The 22,153-nt window shown below is 42.6% G+C and overlaps 2 protein-coding genes across 6 annotated transcripts in view; one reads left to right on the top strand and one right to left on the bottom strand.

The window, feature by feature from the left end:
• EIF4ENIF1 (eukaryotic translation initiation factor 4E nuclear import factor 1) overlaps positions 1–20,912 on the bottom strand; it is a 39,326-nt gene extending 18,414 nt beyond the window's left edge. For 2 of the 5 annotated variants that reach the window (XM_032471484.1, XM_032471488.1), the window contains exons 1-6: positions 20,703–20,854; positions 19,641–19,760; positions 7,688–7,761; positions 5,425–5,552; positions 2,454–2,740; positions 2,018–2,219 (exon numbers count right to left, since the gene is read on the bottom strand). In XM_032471484.1, coding sequence (XP_032327375.1) covers positions 2,018–2,219; positions 2,454–2,740; positions 5,425–5,552; positions 7,688–7,761; positions 19,641–19,733 — 784 coding nt within the window. In that variant the 5' untranslated portion in view covers positions 19,734–19,760; positions 20,703–20,854. Of the gene's footprint in view, positions 1–2,017; positions 2,220–2,453; positions 2,741–5,424; positions 5,553–7,687; positions 7,762–19,640; positions 19,761–19,910; positions 20,347–20,416; positions 20,568–20,702; positions 20,855–20,893 lie in introns of those variants that run through there. The other 3 variants (XM_032471487.1, XM_032471485.1, XM_032471486.1) reach the window with 3 other exon arrangements.
• A 371-nt stretch (positions 20,913–21,283) lies between these two features.
• The window catches only part of SFI1 (SFI1 centrin binding protein), a 65,052-nt gene continuing 64,182 nt past the window's right edge, over positions 21,284–22,153 (top strand). Inside the window, exon 1 of the mRNA XM_032471479.1 lies at positions 21,284–21,495. The gene's annotated coding sequence lies outside the window, so the exon portion shown is untranslated. The remainder of the gene's footprint in view (positions 21,496–22,153) is intronic.

Raw genomic sequence — 22,153 nt, 5'->3', positions numbered from 1 at the left:
AGACTGACATTTAACTACAATGACTGCTTTGGTGGAGATACTTCCCTCATTTTACAGACAAAGAAACCCTGGAAAAGGTAGACAACTTAACAGCCTAATCAATGTCATTTGTGTCCTTTTCCACTAGAGCAGTGCTTCTTCTGAACCCACTTTATCCACCAGAACCTGCCTGGCCACTTCAGGAGTGACGAGCCAAATACACTGCTGCAGCTGTGTTACCCTCACTTAAGGATGAGAGCTGGAAAAGAGTCGGTGCTTGGTTCATACACTTACAAAAGAAACTTTCTCCTATACTCTTTTATTTTGTGTTGAGATGAGGACATCTCTTAACAGATGAAGGTTCCTGAAAGCAGCAAGAGTGTTCCAGATTTAATTTTATGCCAGCTTGAGAGCAAACTGGGCTTGACAACTGAGAGCGGATAGGAATATGCATTAGCAGACAAACACAACTGGCCATTTATTACGATAGTCTCAAAAGCCAGGGACCCAGGAAAGATGATTAAGGGCACATTATATCCCATTTCAGAATGAGCATATACTTTCACTGGAGAGAATGCAAATTAAACTTTTCTATCAATGGAGGGTTTTAACCATTTCCTCCTTTTATGTAGTTTTTTGGTTTATAAATGTGATACATATTCAAATTGTTTCATTCATCACCATACATACAACACCTAGTACTGGGCCCTGTAGAGTGGGTGCTCAACACACACATTTTAAAATCATGCAGGCAAGGAACACGTCTGTCTCGTTCACTGCTAAGCTCCCAGCACTACTGTGTGCCTGCAGGGAATTCTACAGACTGAGTTCAATGGAAAGCTGGAATACAGACACAAAAATGGACTCAAAGGAACTCATCACCACCCCTTCTTCATTCTTGCAGCCAAGATGAAACGAGAGTACTTGTTTATCTTAAATACAGTAGCTAGGGCAGACTAGGGACCTTCAGCAATCAACCAGTGGGGCAAGTGAGCCAGGCCCCCTGGGTTCCACTCGAGACTCTGCCATGGAACCTGTGTGACAGGGTCTTGTTGTCACCTCAGGCCTATTATCTCTTTTTGCATCTATAAGGTGAAGAGGTGACACTATTTATTTTGCTACTTTTGGTTCCTCCTCTGTTGAAACAAGAATGGCTGGAATTCAGATTTCAGCTGTTAAGAAAAGCACAGGCTTTTTCTCACCAGAAGCCAGACCTTTACCATGAAGTGAAAAGACCACACTGGCCAGTGCTGCTTTAGCCTGACTGAGAATGAGACAAGGGCACACCTCAGAGGCAGTTTAACAGCAAAGTCTCCCAAGTCACCCACCTGGCTCTTCACTAGCCCAGGGCTGGCCACCTGAGAGCCAGGCACAGCCTGGCGCACGGCTAGTGGGCTCCCACCCTGCACCAGGCACCCCGCATACATTAGCTCTGGCTTCTTCAGTTTAGCGAAGGAGACACCTGAGAAAGCAAGTTTGGGAGAAGCCAAGAAACAACCAACTGACCTAAGGGAGGCCCTAACACCATGGGCTCTGAAGCACAAGCATCCTGTTCAACTCCAGCTTCACCATTCACTTCCTCAGTGTCCAGAGACAAGTCACAGAAGCCCCACGTGCCTCTATTTGCTCCTCTGTAAGATGGGCCCGATAGCACCTACCTCACAGTAGATGTTAGGAGAAGCAGTATATGGACAAAACACTCACCACTGTGTCCAGTACACACGTTCTCAATAAACGAGACCTGTCGTTATTTCTACCACATGCACTTACCTCTGTGGAACCCTTACGAGTTCACACTGCTCTTACTGGGTAATGTGAGACTTTTCTGTTTAGCTCTACAGGCAGAAAAGTTGAAAGAAACAGTAAAAGCTACACACAGTGAATCCACGCTTAGGAAGCAGTTTCAAAATCAGGCTTCAACATTAAAAACTTGCCACTTTTTAACAACTGGTTTCCACTCCTAAGTGTACGATTAAGCCAATTATAAGCACATCTCATCTGAGAGCAGTGAGCTTCCCTCCCCGAAGTTTTTGCTGACCTTCCTTCACAGAGGCTGTCCGTCGCCTTGTTCTTTTTCTCCCCTTATGATCTTCTTCCAGTATCTTATCATCAAAGCCAGTCAGCTCAATGGTTTCAGACTGACTGGTCGGTCCAGCTGAGAACCACTCTGGTTCTTCTTCCGTGTAGGAATCATTTCTTCTACGCTCACCAAAGACACGCTTACTATCCCCAAACTCCCTCTGGAAAAGTACACAATGCAAGATAAAAAATAAGATTCTAGTTAAGGCATTTCTACCTCAATCAGGTCTTGGTGAATGAAATACTGCTCAGTAGATCAATGAACACCCTTTGCTGTAGACCTGGAGCACCTCCCCACCCCCAGCTCTCTCTGGCTTAAGAATGGGCTACGTTCACCCAGCATCACAAAGAAACGTGGTGAACACGTGAGGTGCCAGAGGATCGAGAAGACAAACCCTGAAACGCTTGTCCTTGTAGTCCCTCTCTCGGTCTCTGTCCCTCAAGTCCCGCAGGTCCTTATCACTAAGACGGTGATCCTTCTCAAAGGTCCGAGCAGAGATTATCCTTCCACTGCCAATCCTTCGTCCACCAAGCAGGCGGAGCCCATCAGTGTCTTTCTCCAGCGGGCTTCCTGAGCGCCGGGAGCTAGTGGCAGCCGTTACGTGGCAGCCCCCTCCGAAGCTTCGTCTCTGCGGGCTGAGAACAACGTCTAAGTCATCTTCTTTCACACGCTCCCGTGGATCTGGAAAGATGCCGGAAAAGGAAAGTTAAGCAAACCAGCAAGGGCACTTTTGCTCCTCAGGTGGTCTGTCCATGACTGGTGGCCGTGGAGGTAATGGAAAAGTCACCACTAAAGCAGCTACAGAGTAACATGTACATTACCTCTTCAAAGAAGACTGACTGAGCCTTCTGCTTCTCTTTGGAGAAATAAGTGTACCTCATAATAAATGATTTTCCATGATTAATCTCCACAATCCCTTTATTTTGACTAAGTCCTTACCTAGGTAATTATTAGCAAATGTTTAGTCAACTAATAAACTAGAGTAAGTATCAATATTTCAAACAGTAACTACTTAAAAAGTTAAAATGTCTCTTCAACAAACGGTGTTGAATAGGTGGATATCCACATGCCAAAAAAATGACTTGAAGTCATACCTACTATCATATACAAAAATTAACTCAAAATGGATTATAGACATGACACCTAGAACTATATAAAACTTCTAGAAGAAAATATGGAGAAAATCTCTGTGACATTGGGTTAGTAAAGTTTTTTTAGGCACAATACCAAGAAAACAATTCATTTAAAAAAATGATAAACCGCTTCATCAAGATTTAAAACTGCTCTTTGAAAGGTATTGTTCAGAGAAATGCAGACACAAGTCACAGACTGGGAGAACACATTTCAAAGGCATGCATCTGGTAAAGGACCTGTATCCAGTATAAATAAAAACCCTTAAGTGGGGGAGGGTATAGCTCAGTGGTGGAGCACATGCTTAGTTAGCATGCACGAGGTTCTGGGTTCAATCCCCCATACCTCCATCAAATAGGCAACTAAACCTAATTACAATTACCTACCCCCACCAAGGGAAAAAAAAAAAGCACAAGTGGAGGATTAAAAAAAAAATTGTGAGATCTCTTAAAAAAAAGAGAGAGAAAAAGGAAAAACTCTTAAAAACTCAAACAAAAACAAAAATGGATAAATGGTTTGAATAGACATTTCCCAAAGAAAATACATGGATGGCAAATAAGTACATGAAAAGATATTCAACATTATTCTTTAGAGAAATGAAATTAAACAATAATGCGATACCACAATACACCTATCAGAATGGCTGAAATAAAAATGACTGACCGTTCCAAGTGCTGGTAAGGATGTGAAGCAAGTGGAACTCTCATATACTTCCGGTCGAAATGTAAAATGGTACACCCACTTCAGAAAACAGCTTGACAGCTTCTCAAAACGTTAAAGCATATGTCTATACAGAGACTTCTACACGAATGTTCAAAGTAGTTTTGGTCAAAAACTGAAACAACCCAAATGTCTATCAACTGTGGCAAATTCATACAATGGAATACTACCAGGCAATAAAAAGGAACGAACTATTTATACACCCAACAACATGAATCTTAAAACAATTATCCTAAGTGAACGAAACTACCCAAAGAGTACATACTCTATAGTTTCATTTATATTAAATTCTAGGAAACGTAAACCATAGTGACAGAAAGTAGACCAGTGCCTCCCCTGGGGAAGTGTGAGGAAGGACGCAGCAGGTACTAGGAGACTTTTAGTGGTGATGGAAATGCTTATTACTTCAATTGTGCCAATGGTTTCATGATGTATACACAAGTCATCAAATGGTACACTTTATGTGTACCATACCTACTGTATGCCAATTTTATCTCAATAAAGGTGTAAGAAAAGTAAAAGTCACCACAGACACACAATTTCTTCCTAGGACAGTCAGAAAACTAAATATAAGTCCAAATGAGGAAAACCTTTAATCCTCTCACCAGAAACACTTCCTAAAATGTTTTGGTGTGCACTTTAGAATTTCCATCTTTTTTTTTTTTTAAATAAGATACAACATGGGCAATTTTGTATAACTTGGTAAACACGTCTCCAATGTTTTAACAGCTGAGCAATGTACTCCTACATATGGATAAACCAAAGTTTACTCCATTCATTTCTACTGCTGAATATCTAGGTTGCTAAGTTTTCATCTTTTTAATAAAGTCTCTGCACATCTTTAATGATTCTGTTAGAATAAATTCTTTGCTCAAGGGACATCACTGCACTACATGTACTGACAAACTGTGTAGAAGGTCTTACAGCTCAAGCTAGAGTCACCCCATCTTCTTTGTCAGTTCCAAGTTTGTTTTATGATGGGTCTTCCGCTCATCTCAAGAGGAGGTCCTCGTCTAACAAGTTCTTTGACGGCTTCTACATAGCCAGGACTCCATTTCACTCTGCAGACTCTGTTCTATTTTAAAGGGGTAAAGGTATGGAAGATCAAGCTTTACTCCAGTCTCAAACCATACCCAAACCCGGTATTCAGATCACAAGCCACTGTGAGTTAAGAATTGCCAGAATTGATTTACGCCTGAGGACGAGTCTCACATGAGACTAAACATAGGCAGCTTTTCGCTCCCTACCACACCTCACTCAGTTATTCACATCAGTGAAAGACATCGGTACTTTTAACATGAAAGCACAAAGCCCAGTACAGCCCACTCACCACTGCTGTACAGGAAGGCTATGATTTTACTCTGGTAGCTAATCAGAAAAAATCCAACTGTCAAGTCAGTTTCCTAATAATGACACTGTCTCCCAATGCATAAAACTCACACAGTGAGAATGAAGTCAGCAGCAAAGAGCATCGTCTCCAAAATTGCTACCCGCATTTGAGTGACTGTGCGTACCTACTATCCTGCGCACCAAGGAAGGCCGGTCTGTATCCAACTCTTTCTTCAGACCTTCCACTGGTGAGCTCCGCCCGGAAGCTGGGTAGAGGGAGGCATGCCACTTCTCAGGGTCCCAGACACCATCACTGCAGGTCAAAGGGTAACAACAGTTAGCACTTGCATTCGTGAACTGCATACGTAGCCTAATTTCTAAACTTCTTCAGTTAGTAAGTTATGGAAATCCCTTTCCAATATAAAACTTCATGGATGCCATCAGAATGATTACCTCTTTTAAGACGAAAACAACTAATAATTTCAGTAGCACTTTGTTGTTGCTCACATTAACAGCAACAGTCATTTGAAAACCAACGGTCTGTGTGTAAATGAAACATTCAGACCACAAACCTTGTTGTTCACAGTACCTATGCCTGTCCTATACACAGAAATGCTTCATAAACAATGATTACTCAAGTTCATTGAAGATTAGTACAAGGAGGGAAAAAACCCTTAATTCTCTCACTACAAGTGGCTTCTGGAATGGTTGGTGTGTATTTTTCCAGAATTTATAGGTATAGTCTCAGTTTCTCCCAGAAGTAGGACAGATAGCTCTTAAGAGTCGAAAATGCATGGCTTGGGTTTTATTTTGGTACTGCCTCTCTGATGACTGGGTGGCAGGTGGGCAGAGCAGAAGCTTTGGAGCCCAAGGACCTGGTACCAAATTCTAGCTCTGCCATCACCACCAGGGACATCCTGGACACATTACTGAGCTATGCCCTTCAGTCTGCTGCAGAAAGGGCTTCCTCACCCCCAAGTCACACCAGGCTGTGCTACACACCAGCACTGCACTCTGCCCGTGTCCCTCACAACCTGTGCTGGCGGTAATGATAAACTCGCACGAGTATTTGACTGTGTCCTCCCACAGACCCTGTTCCATGCCGACGGTGTCTGACAGATTCCGATGCAGTAGCTGCCACACAGCAGGTAGCAGCTAAACATTTCTAGAAAAGGTGAGTAAACCTCTCAAACACACAATGAAGGAGGTATTACCTATCTTCTAGTGAGGTGGTGAGGATTGCTTACTTGGAGTTTAAGAACCCAACAAATTTTAGTTCTCTAAGAGAAAGAGCAGAATGAGAAACTCTTTCCTCCATTTCTCTTATTTTCATTACTATTATTAGGCACAATGTTTCCACTTCAGAATAAAAGTATGTGTGCCCATGATAACTTTACTTTACGCCAAGAAGAAAATAGTTGTAGCAAGAAAATTCAATTTGAGGCGTAAAAAAGCTTTACTGCTTTAAGATGAAAGAAAAAAAAAAAAAAAGCTTATCTGAGACTTAGCAAAAAATCCGAACCAACTGGAATAGTTATTATTCAAGCATCACTTTCATCAGGGAAAAGTAGTGAGAAGTCTAGATTTAGCAACCTTCTAAACAGTCCATGTACAAAATTTAAAAAGCATATTCTATTCAACCAAAAAATTAAAGACACTTTATGTTAAAAAAAAATGAGGGCCATGGGTTCAATTCCCAGTACTTCCTCTAAGAATAAATAAGTAAACCCAATTACCTTCCCCCACCAAAAACAAAACACCCCACAAAAAACAAAAAACGTGGGCCAATATGAACCATCTACCTTGATATTTAAGTAACCTTAAAGTCTTAAGATAGTCATAAGGAGTGCAATGTAGGGATATTGTAAGAGACTGCAGACCACTTTTAGCTATGGCTTTCTCAAACCAAAGCCTTCTACCTCTTATGAAGGAGCCCAAGATATAAAAGGGGTAATCTGAATGGCTGAACTGTTCTTTCGTTTAGGGGGTGGGGAACTGATGAAGCTCAGAGTCCTCCTGATCCGCCCACCCCAGACAGGCCCTTGGAGGAGGACCCTCAAAGCACAGTGTGAAAAACCACAGGGAGAGAGGAGACCCTGGTGAAGATTCCTGTGTTCAAGTCTTAATTCTGCTTTCTGACTATGTGCCTTTGACCAAGTTATTTTCTAGTTTTAGTTTCAAAACCAGTTAGTTGAGAGAATATTGGTTTAGTTGTCCTTAGAGTTCCCTGCAGCTCAAATCTTTGAATAATGGTTTAAAGGAGTAAAGAAACTGATAAAGACAATGTAGCGAGATGCAGTTTGGTCACGTTCATAGCTTAAGAGCAACTTGTTTGTGTGGAAGCCCAATGTCATTGCCCCTGAAATCTCCCCACTCGTAATTCTAGCAAAACGATACAATTCTTAATTTAATAAATTTGGTGTAACAAAAAGTTCACCCCCCAAATACCTGTCGTATTTTTCAGAGAGGCATGAGGGCCTCTGTTTGGAATGAGGGCGTTCTTTTATATCCAAGAGCTCCTCCTAGAAAGAGAAATCAAATGGTGGTTTTTGAACAATATTTCTCAGGCCACATAATTTCAACTTATTTTTGTTCTCAGTAACTGAGTGTCTACCTCAAGCATTTCACATAGTTCTTATTTATTTACACCCTGATTTTTTCCAGGAAGGACCAGAGTCAGAGTAAGTTCAAGGTTCTTACAGGAAGCTCAAGCAGAACTGCAAGTGACTTAGTAGTGATCAGTTTCTTGCTAAAATACATTCTCTCTCTCACAGCAAAAAAAAAAAAAAAAAAGTGACAATGAATATATGTATGTTCATGTGTAACTGAAAAATTGTGCTCTACAATGGAATTTGACACAACATTGTAAAATGACTATAACTCAATAAAAAATGTTGGAAAAAAAACATTCTCTCATAAATTTCTGTCCAATAATGTATTCCACAACACTCTGATCGAGGCATAGAAACTTCAGGCTCACATAAAACCTTCAGCTAACCTGACTACTCTTAAATACATTAGATACCAGTTTGTAAGGGGACAGATTTATTTTTTAATACATAGTAAAACCACCCAAAACACCCATATACCATTTACCTGATTTGCCTGTTGTAAACATCTCCCCGCCCTGCCTCTATGTGCTTTACCATTTGGGCTCTCCATACATAATTTTTTTTGGAGGGTGGGAGGGACCATTTAAGGGTAAATTGCACAAGTTTTAGTCCTGTACCCCTAAACACTTTAGCGCCTATTTCTTAAGAATGAGGATATTCTTTCACAGCCTTTTTTTTTTCCAGTTCCATGAGAGAATTAATCCCTATAGAAAATAACGTGGGAGACTATATTTCCACTCTCCCAAAGATTTTACTTGGTCAGTGTCATTTTAGATGCATAGGAGAGAAGTGAATCCATTACATTCAGTGGAGTCTTGGGCAAAAGGGCTCACTCACGTCAGCAGAACCGGGTTGAGAAGTGCTGTCGGTTTTATATAACCAGTAACACCTACCTAATCTCTCCCTCTGGATTCCAATTTTGTCAACTGACCCAATAATCTCCCTTATAGCACCTTTTATTAGAATCTAATACAAGATCCAGCCTAGAACCAGATATTGGTTGTCATGTCTCTTTGGTCTCTAATCTGGAACATTTCTACAACTTCCTTTGTCTTTGATGACATTAGCATTTCTAAAGAATACAGCCTACTTTTTGTTTTTTAATAGAACATTATTCATTTTGGGTTTGTCTAATGTTTCATGATTAGACGGAGGCTAAGCATCTCTGCAGCAGAACACTAACCTAAGAGATGTCCACTCACAGTATCACCTCTGGACACCTACATCATCCATCTGTCCCCATTAGTGATGTTAACTTTGACCACTCAGCCCAAGTACTCTCCAGTTTTACTCTGTAATTACAACTTTAAAACGTGCAATCGGTATGGCTTTCATCAAAGTTTCCCCCTAAATTTAGCACCTATTGGTGATTCTCAGCCAAACCAATCTTGATTTTCCAACTGCAGGCCTCCTTCCACAATTACCAGTCAGCACTTGGCATTCCCCCGTACACACAAGCCCTCCCTTCTCCATTTCTTTACCTATTCATTACTGGCATGGGCTCACAGATTCCCAGTTTTTCCAATGGTCTTTAATTCATCAATGTCCTTAATTATTTTGGTGCTCACATTCAGAGCCTCTTCAAGCTGGCCCCTGTATCCTTTTGACATGCTCCATCATTTTTTTTAAAAAGCACTTCCTTACTGTCTTATTTTGTACCCATCCTGTCCTCTCCCCAGACTCTGCCATTTCTCTGAGAAATCCTATTTCTTGTAAGTGGGGAATGGTGTATGAAATCAAGACCTGGGATCTGGCTATCCTCATTTGCATCTAGGCCCTTTCAGCAGAACTAGAAAATACCTGTAGGTATTTATGTGCGCACACACACACACACCTGCTCACATACATGCATATACACACAACCAATGCCTCCTTAAATAAGCATTTTCACAATAAAGTGAAAAAGCAATCCTCAAACTTTCAGTACTAGTAAAATTCTACAACTGCCTTGCAAAGTCACCGTGCGTGACCTTTCTAGCACCCCGTCACAGGCCTCACAACAGAATGCCTGCTGCTTCTCTGACGACTGCTTCCCACGTCGCAGGGTACACATGGAGGGATACGTTTACTCTCAGCCCACAGGAGCCACTGCATGTAAGCATGCTATGAAACCATACCACTCAGTGTTTTCAGACACCTGAGGTGCCTAAATGTCTTCTCCGTGATAGCAATGTGCCCTAGAACTGGAAAACATTTTAGTTTTAAAACCAGAATATCAACCAGGCATTTACAGTTATTTAGGGTTTAATTTATGAATTATGTCTTATCATTTGGGTAGAAATACCTAGAGAAATTTAGAAGTCTGAGATAAACAAAATTCAAAATTTAAGACAATGTCTAGAGGCTACTCAAAATTCTGAAAAAATTGTCAAAGCACTGACATATCACCTGCAAATTGACAGTGGAGACTGAAGTCCAATGAAATCTGCAGGGTAAACAGTGACAGAGGGGCAGATGTGACACAAATTTGGTGGTATGGCATGGGGTGGATAGACCAACAGTAGTTGTGAAGGCAGCAGATGTAACAATACAGAATTCCTAACAGTAGGGCTTAAAACATTTTCCAGTAAAAACAGGAAGGACCTTGCAATATAGGAAATGCTTATACATACACTACAGAAAAAAAGCAAAGCAATTTTCTGATAATAAAAGCAACCCAAAGATTATTACATATCCCCTTACGCCATCACCCTCAAATCCAAATATTAAACTAAAAACCCTAGTATACTATTAAACCAAGGGCAATATATTTCATGCTTAAATATGTATATTCTCAATGTACAAAAACTTGCTAAACAATGGGGCTCCAAATTATAATACGGAGTCCAAGTGATAGGTGTTCTCTATTTATTACTACAGTTGTTTGCCAAAACTCTGATTTTATGTATTTATTTAGGAGTCAACTTGGAAAAATTGACATTTTAACACAGCCACAAACATGTTGAAGGACCAAAATGTTCTATTTATAGGGATCAAAAAATATTTAAACAAAGGTAACAAACAGCCTTATAAAAAAGGGAACTAAGGACACTAAGGAGAGATGACAGTGCAATGTAGCATGGTACCCTGGATGGACTTCTGGAACAGAAGGACATTAGTTTAAAATTAAGGAAATGTGAATAAAATATGGACTTCAGTTAATTACAATGTATCAATCTTGTTAATTGTAACAAATGTACCACACTAATGGAAGATACTAATAAAGAAAACTGGGTGAGGGGTTTATAAGAACTCTACTATTTTCCTAGCTTTTCTGTAAATCTAGAACTGTTCCCCCAAAAAAGGTTTACCACTACCTCATACCATATGCAAAAATTAACTCAAAATGTATCAAAGACCTAAACATTAGAGTTATGACTGTAAAACTCTTAGAAGAAAACATATGTGTAAATATTCATGACCTTGGATTAAGCAATGTTATTTAACTATGACACCAAAAGGCTGAGCAACCAAAGGAAAAAAAATAAGTAAATCTTCAAATTTAGAAACTTTCATGCTTCATATGACACTATCAAGACAGTGAAAAAACAACCTACAGGACAGAAAAAAAATTTACAAATCATCTATTTGATAAGGGGTCTAGAAGCCAAAATATAGACAGAACTCATACAACACAACAACAAAAAGACAACTACCCAATTTAAACCAGGTAAAAAAAAAAATATCAAAGATTTCTCTCCAAAGATAAACATCATTCATTTTGGCCATTTGTGTAACATCATTAGTCATCAGGCAAATACCACAGTGAGATACCACTCCACGTCTACTGGGATGGCTGTTTAAAAAATGAAAATAAGTTATTGACAAGGATATGAAGAAACTGGAACCTTCTAGCATTGCTGATAGGAATGGAAAATGGTACAGCTGCTGTGGAAAATGGTGGCAGTTCCTCAGAAAGTTAAACACAGTCACTGCGTGACCCAGCAATTTCACTCCTAGGTATACACCAAAGAACTGAAAAAATTATGTTCAGGCAAAAACCTCGTACACGAATGCTCACAGCAGCATTATGCACAGTAGCCCACGAGTTTAAACAACCCATACATCTACCGACTGATGAATGGATAAACAAAATACGGTAAACATATAAGATGGAATATTTAGTAATAAAAAGGAATCAAATACTGATACATAGTACAACATGAACCTTGAAGACACTGTTAAGTGAAAGCAGCCAGACACAAAAAGCCACATGTTATATGATTCCATTTATATGCAATATTCGTAATAGGTAAATCCAGAGTCAAAAAGCAGGTTAATGGTTGCCAGGGGCTGGGGGAAGGGGGCAAGAGGGGGTGATTGCGAATGGGTACAGAGTTTTTGTTTGCAGTGATGAAAATATTCTGGAATTAGATAGTAGTCATGGTTGTACAACTTTGTGAATTTATTAAGAACCACTAAGTGGTACACTTTAAAAGGGGAGAATTTTACGTATGTGAATTCTATCTCGACAACAAAAATTTTTTAAGTAAACTAAACTAGGAGGTTCAGTTACCAGAGGTTAATGTTTTGTTTGATTTCTCTTACAGACTTATCGCTCTAACCACAGATTAATAAATGCCAGCTACTCTCTGATACAAAAGAGTGGCTCAGGTTGGTAAAAATGTTTTTACTTTTCCCTCCCATTTTATTCCATTTTTCTTTGTTGACTATATGCTTGACATATACCAGGTACGAATAAATGCTCTAGAAACTGTACAAACTTGACAGGCTTATACAGGCATAAGGTAGAGCAGGGAGCCAGCAGCACCATGTGTGCCAGGGTATCCCTCTGACCAATGGTTAAAACACAGCCCATCTGTCTATAGAGGATGAGCAGCCATTTTCCTCATTAATAGGCTGAGAACAGGGAAAACAACAATTCTTGGATTGTAATAGCTGCTGGGAATAACTTTAAATATCTAGGTAAAACTACACTTACTACTCTTGAGAACAGGGCTTCTTTAGCCAGTTTCATGGCCTCAAGGAAGCCATATACAAAGTGTACTAGTGCAGCAATTCCTGTAATGTGTTCCTCTCCAGTGGAGATCCAAAGACCTCCAGTGGACCCCACAGAGGTTAAGAAGTAGTGCTTTAAACCAACCACGTTTTTCAAAATGTGGCACAGTCCACGCGGACATTTACAGAAAAAAGAAATCCTTCTCATGGGGTTCAAAGAACTAACTCTGTTACCTCTAGCAATGTCCTAAGTTGCTTAAGATGGTACCTCAGCCCAAGAGGACCCCCCCCCCCACAACCTTAAGCAAGGAGAGAAACCATAATGTAAGTCACTACATAGTTTGCTCTTTCCTAACTGTCCACAGAACACTTCTGGTGTGCCAGGCTCTGTGTCCCCCACAGGCAGACGACTGCTGTCCCCACAGCTCTCCAGCCTCTCAAGACAAGTGTTCTTGAACTTGCCATCTCCTCAAGAGCCCTTAGAGCAAATTACTTCTTGAAAGGAATCCCTTTGGGATATTTTCAAAGAAAACCTTCAACTTTGGCTAAAAGCAAAAAACTTGTAAAGTGCTCATTCTTAATTGGGAGTGCTCCCTCCCTATGAGTATTTCATGGGGAAATGTGAGATAGTCCTAGTAACCCACAGAAACGTACCGATTGTGGACAAATTCACTAAAATTACCATCTGGACAAAAGAAGAGTTATTACCTGAGACCTTACTTTTTGCATGGTTACAAAACCTGACCAGGCAAGAACAAGCTGCTAATCGCCCAAGAGTCCCACACCCAAGGAAGCATGAACACATCTTAGTTTTAGCAGCCTTCCTTAAAGAATATTTGTCACACCTTCCCAAACAATCTAATTACTAATTACTGGTATTTATTGGTAATGGAAATTACTAAAATGGACACCCACTTTCAGTGATCAGTATCAAAACAGGAAGCAAACGATGTGAGTAAAAGTCCAAAACAACAGTGGTTAAATCCGTTTCCAGTTTCCTTCTGCAGAAATCCCACGCAGAAGCAGCTGTGCATTCTGATGACATTGTGACATTACAGAATTTCACACAAGTCACTTATAGGAGATGAAAAGGAAGTATTCTTTACCTTCATGAGCTGAATTCAATTCACAAGTGTAAAAAGCCCATTTAAAAAAATTATGGTGGATATTTTGTAAAAACAAAACAAAACTCAGTTTTGTTTCACTGTTAATGGTCCGAATACTGTAAAAGCAACATAGTACCTAGCTCTTCCTAAAGGAGGCAGATGTCCCTGGAGCAGCATTTGGGTCTGGTCCCCCTTCAGCCTCCTCTCCCGTCTCCACCCTCCACATGCCCACTAACATTGGGCTTGGCCCATCAGGCTCTCACTCAGATGGCTGCTGACTGACCTGATATTTCAATCTACGGAGTCACATGACTTTTCTGAAAGGATTAGAAAGCTTTTAAAAATAGATCACAAAGGGGTAACAGCATCCACAGACAACAACCAGGGCAGTGGTGAACAACACAAGGGGCGCGTGGGGTTCAGCCCACGATCCCCCATTCGTGAGGCTTGCTGCTAAAAGGACAGCATTTAGACAGTCCTTACAGGTGGGTCAGGATTCAGACTGGATCTTGCATAGCCGAGAAGCAGCAGCACCTGGATTCGAGCCTCCAATGCTGACTTGATGCAAAGACTTCTTTTATTTAAAGAATTTATACAAGACTAAGAAAATGGAAATGGGGGAAAAAAGCAGGAAAACCTGTTTTTTCAGTTGATGGGGCCAATGCAACAAAAATAAGCCTTGGCTTTTAAATATGTTTACACAACTGATAAAAACAATGTAAAAACATTAAGTAAGCAGGTATATAAGTACCAGAAGGACACTTATGAAAATCATGTTTAGGGTGGTGGCATTACACTTTCAATAGTGCTTTCTGATTTCATATTGAAATGGTGATGCTGAAGGGGGAGGGTATAGCTCAGTGGTAGAGCATATGCTGAGCATGCATGAGGTCCTGGGTTCAATCCCCAGTAACTCTGTTCAAAAATAAATAAAAATAAGTAAACCTAATTACCACCCTCCCAAAAATTACAAACAAACAAACAAAAAACCCCCAAAACAAAAACAAACTAAAAGAAAAAAATGGCAATGGTTATTGTGACGTTTAGAAAATAAGCATCTCGACCTAAAGTTGGTATCTACAGGTATCTTTCAGTACCTCCCTCCACCCTTACTGTATTATAAAGTGTTGAAGTAAGTGTTCCAGTCACTTTTCTAAGCACTTGATATTCACTTTCTCATTTACTCCCCACAAAAATCTTATGGGGTAGATACTATTCTATTCTGTGTCTTACAGAGGAAAAGGATGAGATTCAGAGAAGCTGAGTACATGACTGAAGGCCACACAGGTTAAGTGGCAGAGCGGCAAGTCCCAAATTCGGCAGCAAGGCTTGTGGGCCCACATCCCTCATCTCTCCCCTGCTTCTCTTGAGAGGACAAGGGAAGGGGCACGAACCCTCCCAGCAGCTCTGTCACTCAGTGCTGGGTTTGTCCCTGTGCAGTGGGGACACTGGGAACTCTGAACAAACTGCTGCCTCCTTGGGCAGGCTTCCCCCAGGCCAGCTCCTCTCATAGTACCCCTTCCTGAATCAGAGGCTCTGCCCACAAATTTCTACGTCATAAGTTTCAGTTGTGAAATCACTGGTTCCTTATCTAGCTAGGAGTTCCCACCATGAGTGAGGAGGAGAGAAAATCCAGGCGACAAGGGACCTGAACCCCAACTTTTCAAGGAAAAGGACTGTACCAGGTAGAAGAGAGCAATGAGAAGACAGGATCTATGGTGTTGCCAGCCAGCCCCCTCTAAGAACTTCCAGTTACCTTTTCTGGACAGCTGAAACACCAAGGTGGTGTGACGATCTTTCATATTATAATTCTGCACAATATGAACAGGCACCTCTATTTTCATACCACCTTACAAGCTGTGTCTCACTGAAATGCCACCTGTTAGAGGCTACTACTCAACTTGGTTTATTAAAGATACCTATGAAGTTATCAAACAAGATCTCTGTAGAGCAAAAACTGACCATCTGACTACTGATTTCCACCTAGAATTTGAGTAAAAGAGTATTCTCAAAGGTTTGACCTCAAGTCTTGAAACGTATTCTTTCCAAGAAGGCCAGAAGGATCATTCAGTCATTCTGCTTCTGGTGCTCATCTGTTTTCTTAATGATTTTAAAGCTAAGACATAAACATGATGGTACCACTGTGACCAACTGCCCATTACAAACCACGGTGGCTACCTTTAAAGATCCCTACACTGATAAGTAAAAGGGTGCCAATTCATAACTAGCCAAGGCAATGAAGAGCACTCTTGAAACTAAGCTCAGATAATCTAACACCTATTTTTCAGCTGGTAGATTTAACATGCATGGTTAACACTGGTCAGTATCACGGTGAATATTCTGAGTATCCTGTGCTTTTATTCTCTAACTGGCAGGTGACAGAATTTAATAAGGAGTCAGTGGCAAGATACAGGAGCAAAGGAGAAAAAGCACAAAGTATGTATAGTCTGTGACTTGAGAAAATTAGTCTGTTCACTTGAAGAAAAAAAGATGGATCTGAGGGTGGGGATCGGGGGCCATGGATATAGCTCAGTGGCAGAGCACGTGCTTAGCATGTATGAGGTCCTGGATTCAATCCCTAGTACCTCCATTAATAAATACATAAATCTAGTTATCTCCCTCCACCCCCTGCAAAAAAAAAAGTGGATCTGAACAGTGGGACTATACAAAAATATCTATTTTGTCTTTCAAGCAGAAGATGGCATCACTAATAGAAGAGCAGGTACAACTCACGAACGGTAAACAAGGATCTCTGGTGAAGGTAAGACAAAACTGAATGAGTCTCAAAGTTCTTCCACTAATAAGCATCACTACCTCATTTCCTAAACTAGTGGTTCTCAAATTTGAATCCGAGTTAGATTTCCTGACAGACTTGTTCAATACAGATGGCTGGGCCCTACACCTAGAGTTTGATTCAATAGCCTGAGATTTTGTATTTCTAACAATTTACCAGATGATGCTAAATGCTAGTTCGAGGACCACACTTTGAGAACTGCTGTCTAAACCATTTTTAATCCATGACTTTGAGATGAGACCCCACTCTATAACCTCCCATAGTCCTTTGACATAATGCAATCACTTTATAAATGCACATTTAAGTACTACCAAAACATAGCTTTTGGTCTTAGGAATCTGGCCTTATAAAATGGACCTGAATAGATTTATAAACTAAGGGCTCAAAACCCTGAGGCTAGCAGGTGCATATGATAAATCCACTTAAAACCATCCCAGACTAAGTCTCTGGGGTAAGTCTGCAAGTACCCAGTGTGACTCTGACTTCCTGAGACATTTGCGGAACCACAACAGACACCAGCTGAACCCTGAGGAGAAACTATCCATCTGAGTTGCTTGACAACATCAACACCATATTTCAGTGTCTCCATGGAAGACGAAAGCCTTGCTACTCAAAGCATAGTGAGTGGACCAGAAATATGGGCATCACCTGGGAACTGGTTATAAAGCTGAATTTTCAAACCCACCCCTAACCTAACAATCAGAATTCACACTTTACTAAGGTTCATAGGTGATCCCAAGACACACTGATGTTTGAGAAGCAAGCTAGAGGATGTCCTAACACACAGGGAAACTCTGGTCTTTTACCTTGAAAAGCACTCAAACGTGGACTACTCCACCTTCATGGGAGAAAAACCTTTGAATTCTGAACAGATTATTAAAGTTATAATAATGGAGCAGGGTCAAAGGTTAAGAAACCATGTTATCTGGCCAGTGTTTTTCTGACCTCGTAGTCAACATCCCACAATTACAAAAGTTTTCACAAAGTACACCACTTATACAAATCTCTGAGGACAGTTTCCTTCCACTGCCTCTAAACTTTCCAGCCTGTGAACCTGAAGTGGCAGAAGCATTACTAAATGTTTGTTTATTCCAATAGTTTGGTCTCAGCATGTGGACAGAGAGTAGGATGGCACAAATATTATTCCAGTTATAGAACCAACAGATCATTTACTATCATGTTAAGAACACAGGACTGTTTCAAACTTCCTTCAAAAGTAAAATGGCTTAGTTTGACTCAAATCCCACATAAAATTACCAGAGTGCTGAGAAACATACATATGAAAGAACTATCCTAACAGTGCCTAAACATGATTCTAAAATTGGCATTAACTAAATCCTCTTGAATGGGGTGGAAAGGAAACCTACTTCTAACTAAACTTGGTAAAGAAGATCATTAAATCTGAACTCCCCTGTCATTAACTTATAAAATTTCTTTAAGACACTTTTATCTAACTTTGGCAGAATTCCGAGTGGACAGTCAAAAATGGGCAATATTGAGCTTCTTAATTTTTACTGTAGACACATAAGTTCTACGCTAACTGAGACCAGTATCTTCCTAAAAATGACTCATGCATAAAAATAGATATACATAGAAGATGAAATATTCATGGTCCCCTCTGATGAATGTGTGAAAGTGATTCAAAAGCCTCTGTCTGAACTCTGTGAGCATCAGTCAGAACTTTCATTCAAAAAGTGCTGGGAGACTTGAATTCACATGAGCTTGTAAAAGCAGTTCAAATCAGTTTCCCTTCGTTTAATAAGCTTTTCTCCATTAGGAATTCACCTGTCAACAGTTTAGGTAATGAATTTAAGTTGTGAGACACTACTCAAGCACTCTTAGGTTTGAGAGGGCTGCATCTGGAAAGACCAAATCTGAAAGAAGTAAAGTGCTTTCTATCAGCTCACATTTGTTATGCCAAAACAGACTATATTAAGATAGCAATTCACCAAAAACCCTTTCACACCTGAAAGCACTTTTCCCCGTAGAAAGGTTGTTCATCTTAATGCTAAAAATGAGTATTACTCCAATAGCATTTGATACTTTATGAAGTAATAGTGGCAGCACTGGTACCCAAACAAGGCCTGACTTTAAACTACTAACCAATCAGTACCCTGGGAAGCCAGGGACAGTAACCACATTTGAGTCCTTGTTTGGGTTCATACCAAGGAAATGTAGGTATAAGCCTAACAAGAACATAACTCTTCCTGTCAACAGTCCCAAGCACATTTCATGTACTCCAGCCCAGTACATTTCAGGTAACCAAAAAAGGATTCATTGTTCCTGTCAACCTCTTCAGAAACACTCAGTAGCCTATGAGATAGTGAAATAGCTTCAATAAACACACAACCTTGAGGTGAGCCCTCCCCCCTTACCCTGCCCCCAAAAAGCAAGTATCTACAGGGGTTTAAAATCACAAGTTTTTAGCCAGGGGAAATAGGATTTAAGTCTTACTTTTGTGAGTCCATATCCATTTTATAACAAGAAGTTAAAAAAAAGAATTTAAAAATCTGGTTACCCTAGCCAAGTATCAAAGAGCATTCCTGTGGGGAGTTCACCTCTCAAGAAAACACTAATTTCTTGAAAAGATCAAGAATCCTGATTTCCATGAGGCACCCAGAGCTGGAATCCTCACTTTACAGCATGTAAGTCAGTAACATAACAGTTGCACAGCTGTTACAGAATTTGTGTGTCAACACGTACTGATTCACAGTTCACATGGGATCTGTGCCAGTATTCCCTCCACCTGAAAGCTACGTAGAAGCAAATTCTAGTTTAAACTTTAGGTGTTCACATTTCCAGAAAAAAGTTCAAAGCAATGCTTTACCAAATCTAGTTAATATTTAGTCCAGAGAATGAGGCTACCATTTTAATACTAATAAAATACCTACACAATGTTACTAACGTCCTCACCTATAAAGAAACACTATTTCACTAGTAACAAAGCCTACTTTTGTATAGCGATGGGGCGACTTGGAGGCCGGCGGCTTCTTCAGGTCAAGGAAAGCATCTCTATTTTCTGTCTCACCCACACTTCTATCCATGGTTCCTTGGGCTACAGTTCTTTGCACCTGAAAGAAATCAGCACAAAACTGTCACCGAGAACAAGAAATTTTCAGAAGTCCTGACTGCTTAAAAAACTGAAACTCTTATCTCTTAAAAAGACTACGTTAAAAAAAAAAAAAACTTGCCCAGTAATTATGCTATAAACCAGAACCCACTTGGAAACAGAATCACTGGTACTTAGATATCTCTTCTAGTGAAGAGCTCTAAGCATCAACAGGGCGAGGAAAGCATAAGTGGAACGTGCCCAAATCAGGATACAGCCTTTAAGCAGCTTTAATACAAAAAGAAACCAAGATTAGTCGCTGCCCCCCATGAGGACTGGAGAGGCAGTAGTGGGGAAGTTTCCCGGAGTGGGGGCAGGTAGGAGGCGGTTTGGGGATCCGGGAAGTCAGGCTGTGGTAAAGTGCCTGTCACTCGCCAATGGACGGCGCCAGCTGCCCCTTGTTCTCCGGGTGCCAGGGACTGGGGATGGGGCTCGAGCGCCCCTCTCTCGGCCGGCCGCACCTGTGGACATGTCAGGGGCGCCAGTGGCAAGGAAGCGGCGAGCGCCGGCTTCAGCTCCGAAACTCAGCTTCCCGGGGCCGCGACCCCAACCCCCGGCCTGTCGCGCAGGCCCTAGCCCAGAGGCCTCCTTCGGGTTAAGGGTGGGGACGGTACTCACGGAGGGGAGGCAGGCGGGAGGGAGCCCGGAGGCCGAATCCCCCGGCCCGGGCGCTCCGAGCTGGAGGCGGCGTAGGCCCCCCACCGTCCGCCCCAGCCCGGCGGCTCGGGCCCCGCCAGCCCGCCCGATGCCCGCCGGCCGCCCCGCTGGCCTCGCGCCCTGCCCGCCCCCCGCGCGCGCCCCGGCGCTCACGCACGCGACCCCCGGCGCCGCGCGCCCGCGCCCCTTCTCTTCCTGCGGGCCTAGGCGCGCGGCGCCCCGGACCCTGCCGCCGCCGGGCCCTTACTCGGTTCCTCGGCCGCCGCTCCCCTCCCCGCCGCCCGCGCCCGCGCCGGTCCGAGGGCTGCCCCGCGCGGCCTTCGCTCTCGCCCCCCCAACCCGCTCGGGCTGTCTCCCTTCAGCCGCCGTAATCACGGCCCAGCCCTCCGCCCCTCCTCCTCCTCGGCCCCCTCCCCCTTAATAACTCCCTCCACGCACCCGGGCCCCAGCGCCGCCTTCGCCGCCGCGCGCCCGGATGTGAGGTGTCCGCGGCGGTGCCGGGCGGAAAAGAGAGACATCGCGGCGCGCTTCCCGGGCGCCGGCCCCTGCGTGCGCCCGGCGGCGGGGAGGCGGAGGCCGGGAGGGGATGGCGGCGGCGGGGAGGTGGCCGGGGCAGGGGCAGCGGAAGCCCTCCACGTTGTGTGCAGGCGGTCGTCGTGGGCAGCCCCGGCGAGGACGCCGCGTTCCCACGCGCGCTACGGGGCGGGGCGGAACGGAACGGAACGGGGCGGGCGGAGCTTGGAGCCCTCGATCCCCGCTCGGCCGCTCCCGGGGGAGGGCGATGGCAAGTAGCGAAGTGGGCCGGGGCCCGCAACATGGGAGCGCGCCGACTGCTGTGTCTCGCGTCGGCGGAGAACTCTGGGGCTTCTGCAGCGGGAATCTGAGGCGAACCTGGGGGCTTTGGAGCCCTCCGGTGTGGGCTCGAACCTCGGCTCGCGGTGCTGTAATCTTGCGCGAAGCTCTGACTTCTGAGTTTCCTTCTCTTTACTAAAATGGCCTCTCTGAGGAAAAAGCGTGATAACGCTTTGCTGCACTAATAAGTAAGCTTGCTACTATTGCTTTCGATTGAGCTATGAGCAACTGGCAAGTTCTCTGAAATGCTCTTTCCCGCCCATAACCTGAATCTTTCCTTAGCTTCCACGGGAACGGGAAGGGCAAGTGTGTTTGGATGCAAGTGAGAGCGAATGTCAAGTGCTTAGTACTCAGTGCCGAGACTGGCTGACGGGGGACACAGAAAAGCAAATATAATTTCCCAACTCAGCAATGCCAGTAACTGCTGTGTCCGGGAGGAGCGGTCAGGAAGGGTGTCACGTGTGACCCTGGTCTGCAGCATTTTCATGAGCCCCAATGTCTGCCCCGTGGGACCGTGAAATAATAGTGGCTGAGGAGGGAAATGCAATTTTTCTCGCTGAAAGATAGTGAAGTCTACATTTCTTTGAAGGGGCCTAATTTCTCTGAGCTTCACTTGTGAAATTGGCCGATTGGGCAGTGAGTGGTCACAAGTTTCATCTTATGAGTTTTGGCAACAGAAAACAAATATGAAAACTTTATTTTCGCTTGTAATGTTCAATGTATTTTTTACAAACTGCCTTCACTCTGTTGGCCCCTGGTGAAGTGGAGAAGGCTCATTTTTTGAAGCTCTTAAATCCCGGCTCTGCTACTTAATGTGAAACCTGAAACACCTCACCTTTTTGAACC

This window comes from Camelus ferus, chromosome 32, assembly GCF_009834535.1.
Source record: "Camelus ferus isolate YT-003-E chromosome 32, BCGSAC_Cfer_1.0, whole genome shotgun sequence".
NCBI lineage: Eukaryota > Metazoa > Chordata > Mammalia > Artiodactyla > Camelidae > Camelus > Camelus ferus.
This window is presented reverse-complemented; position numbering and strand designations above follow the sequence as displayed.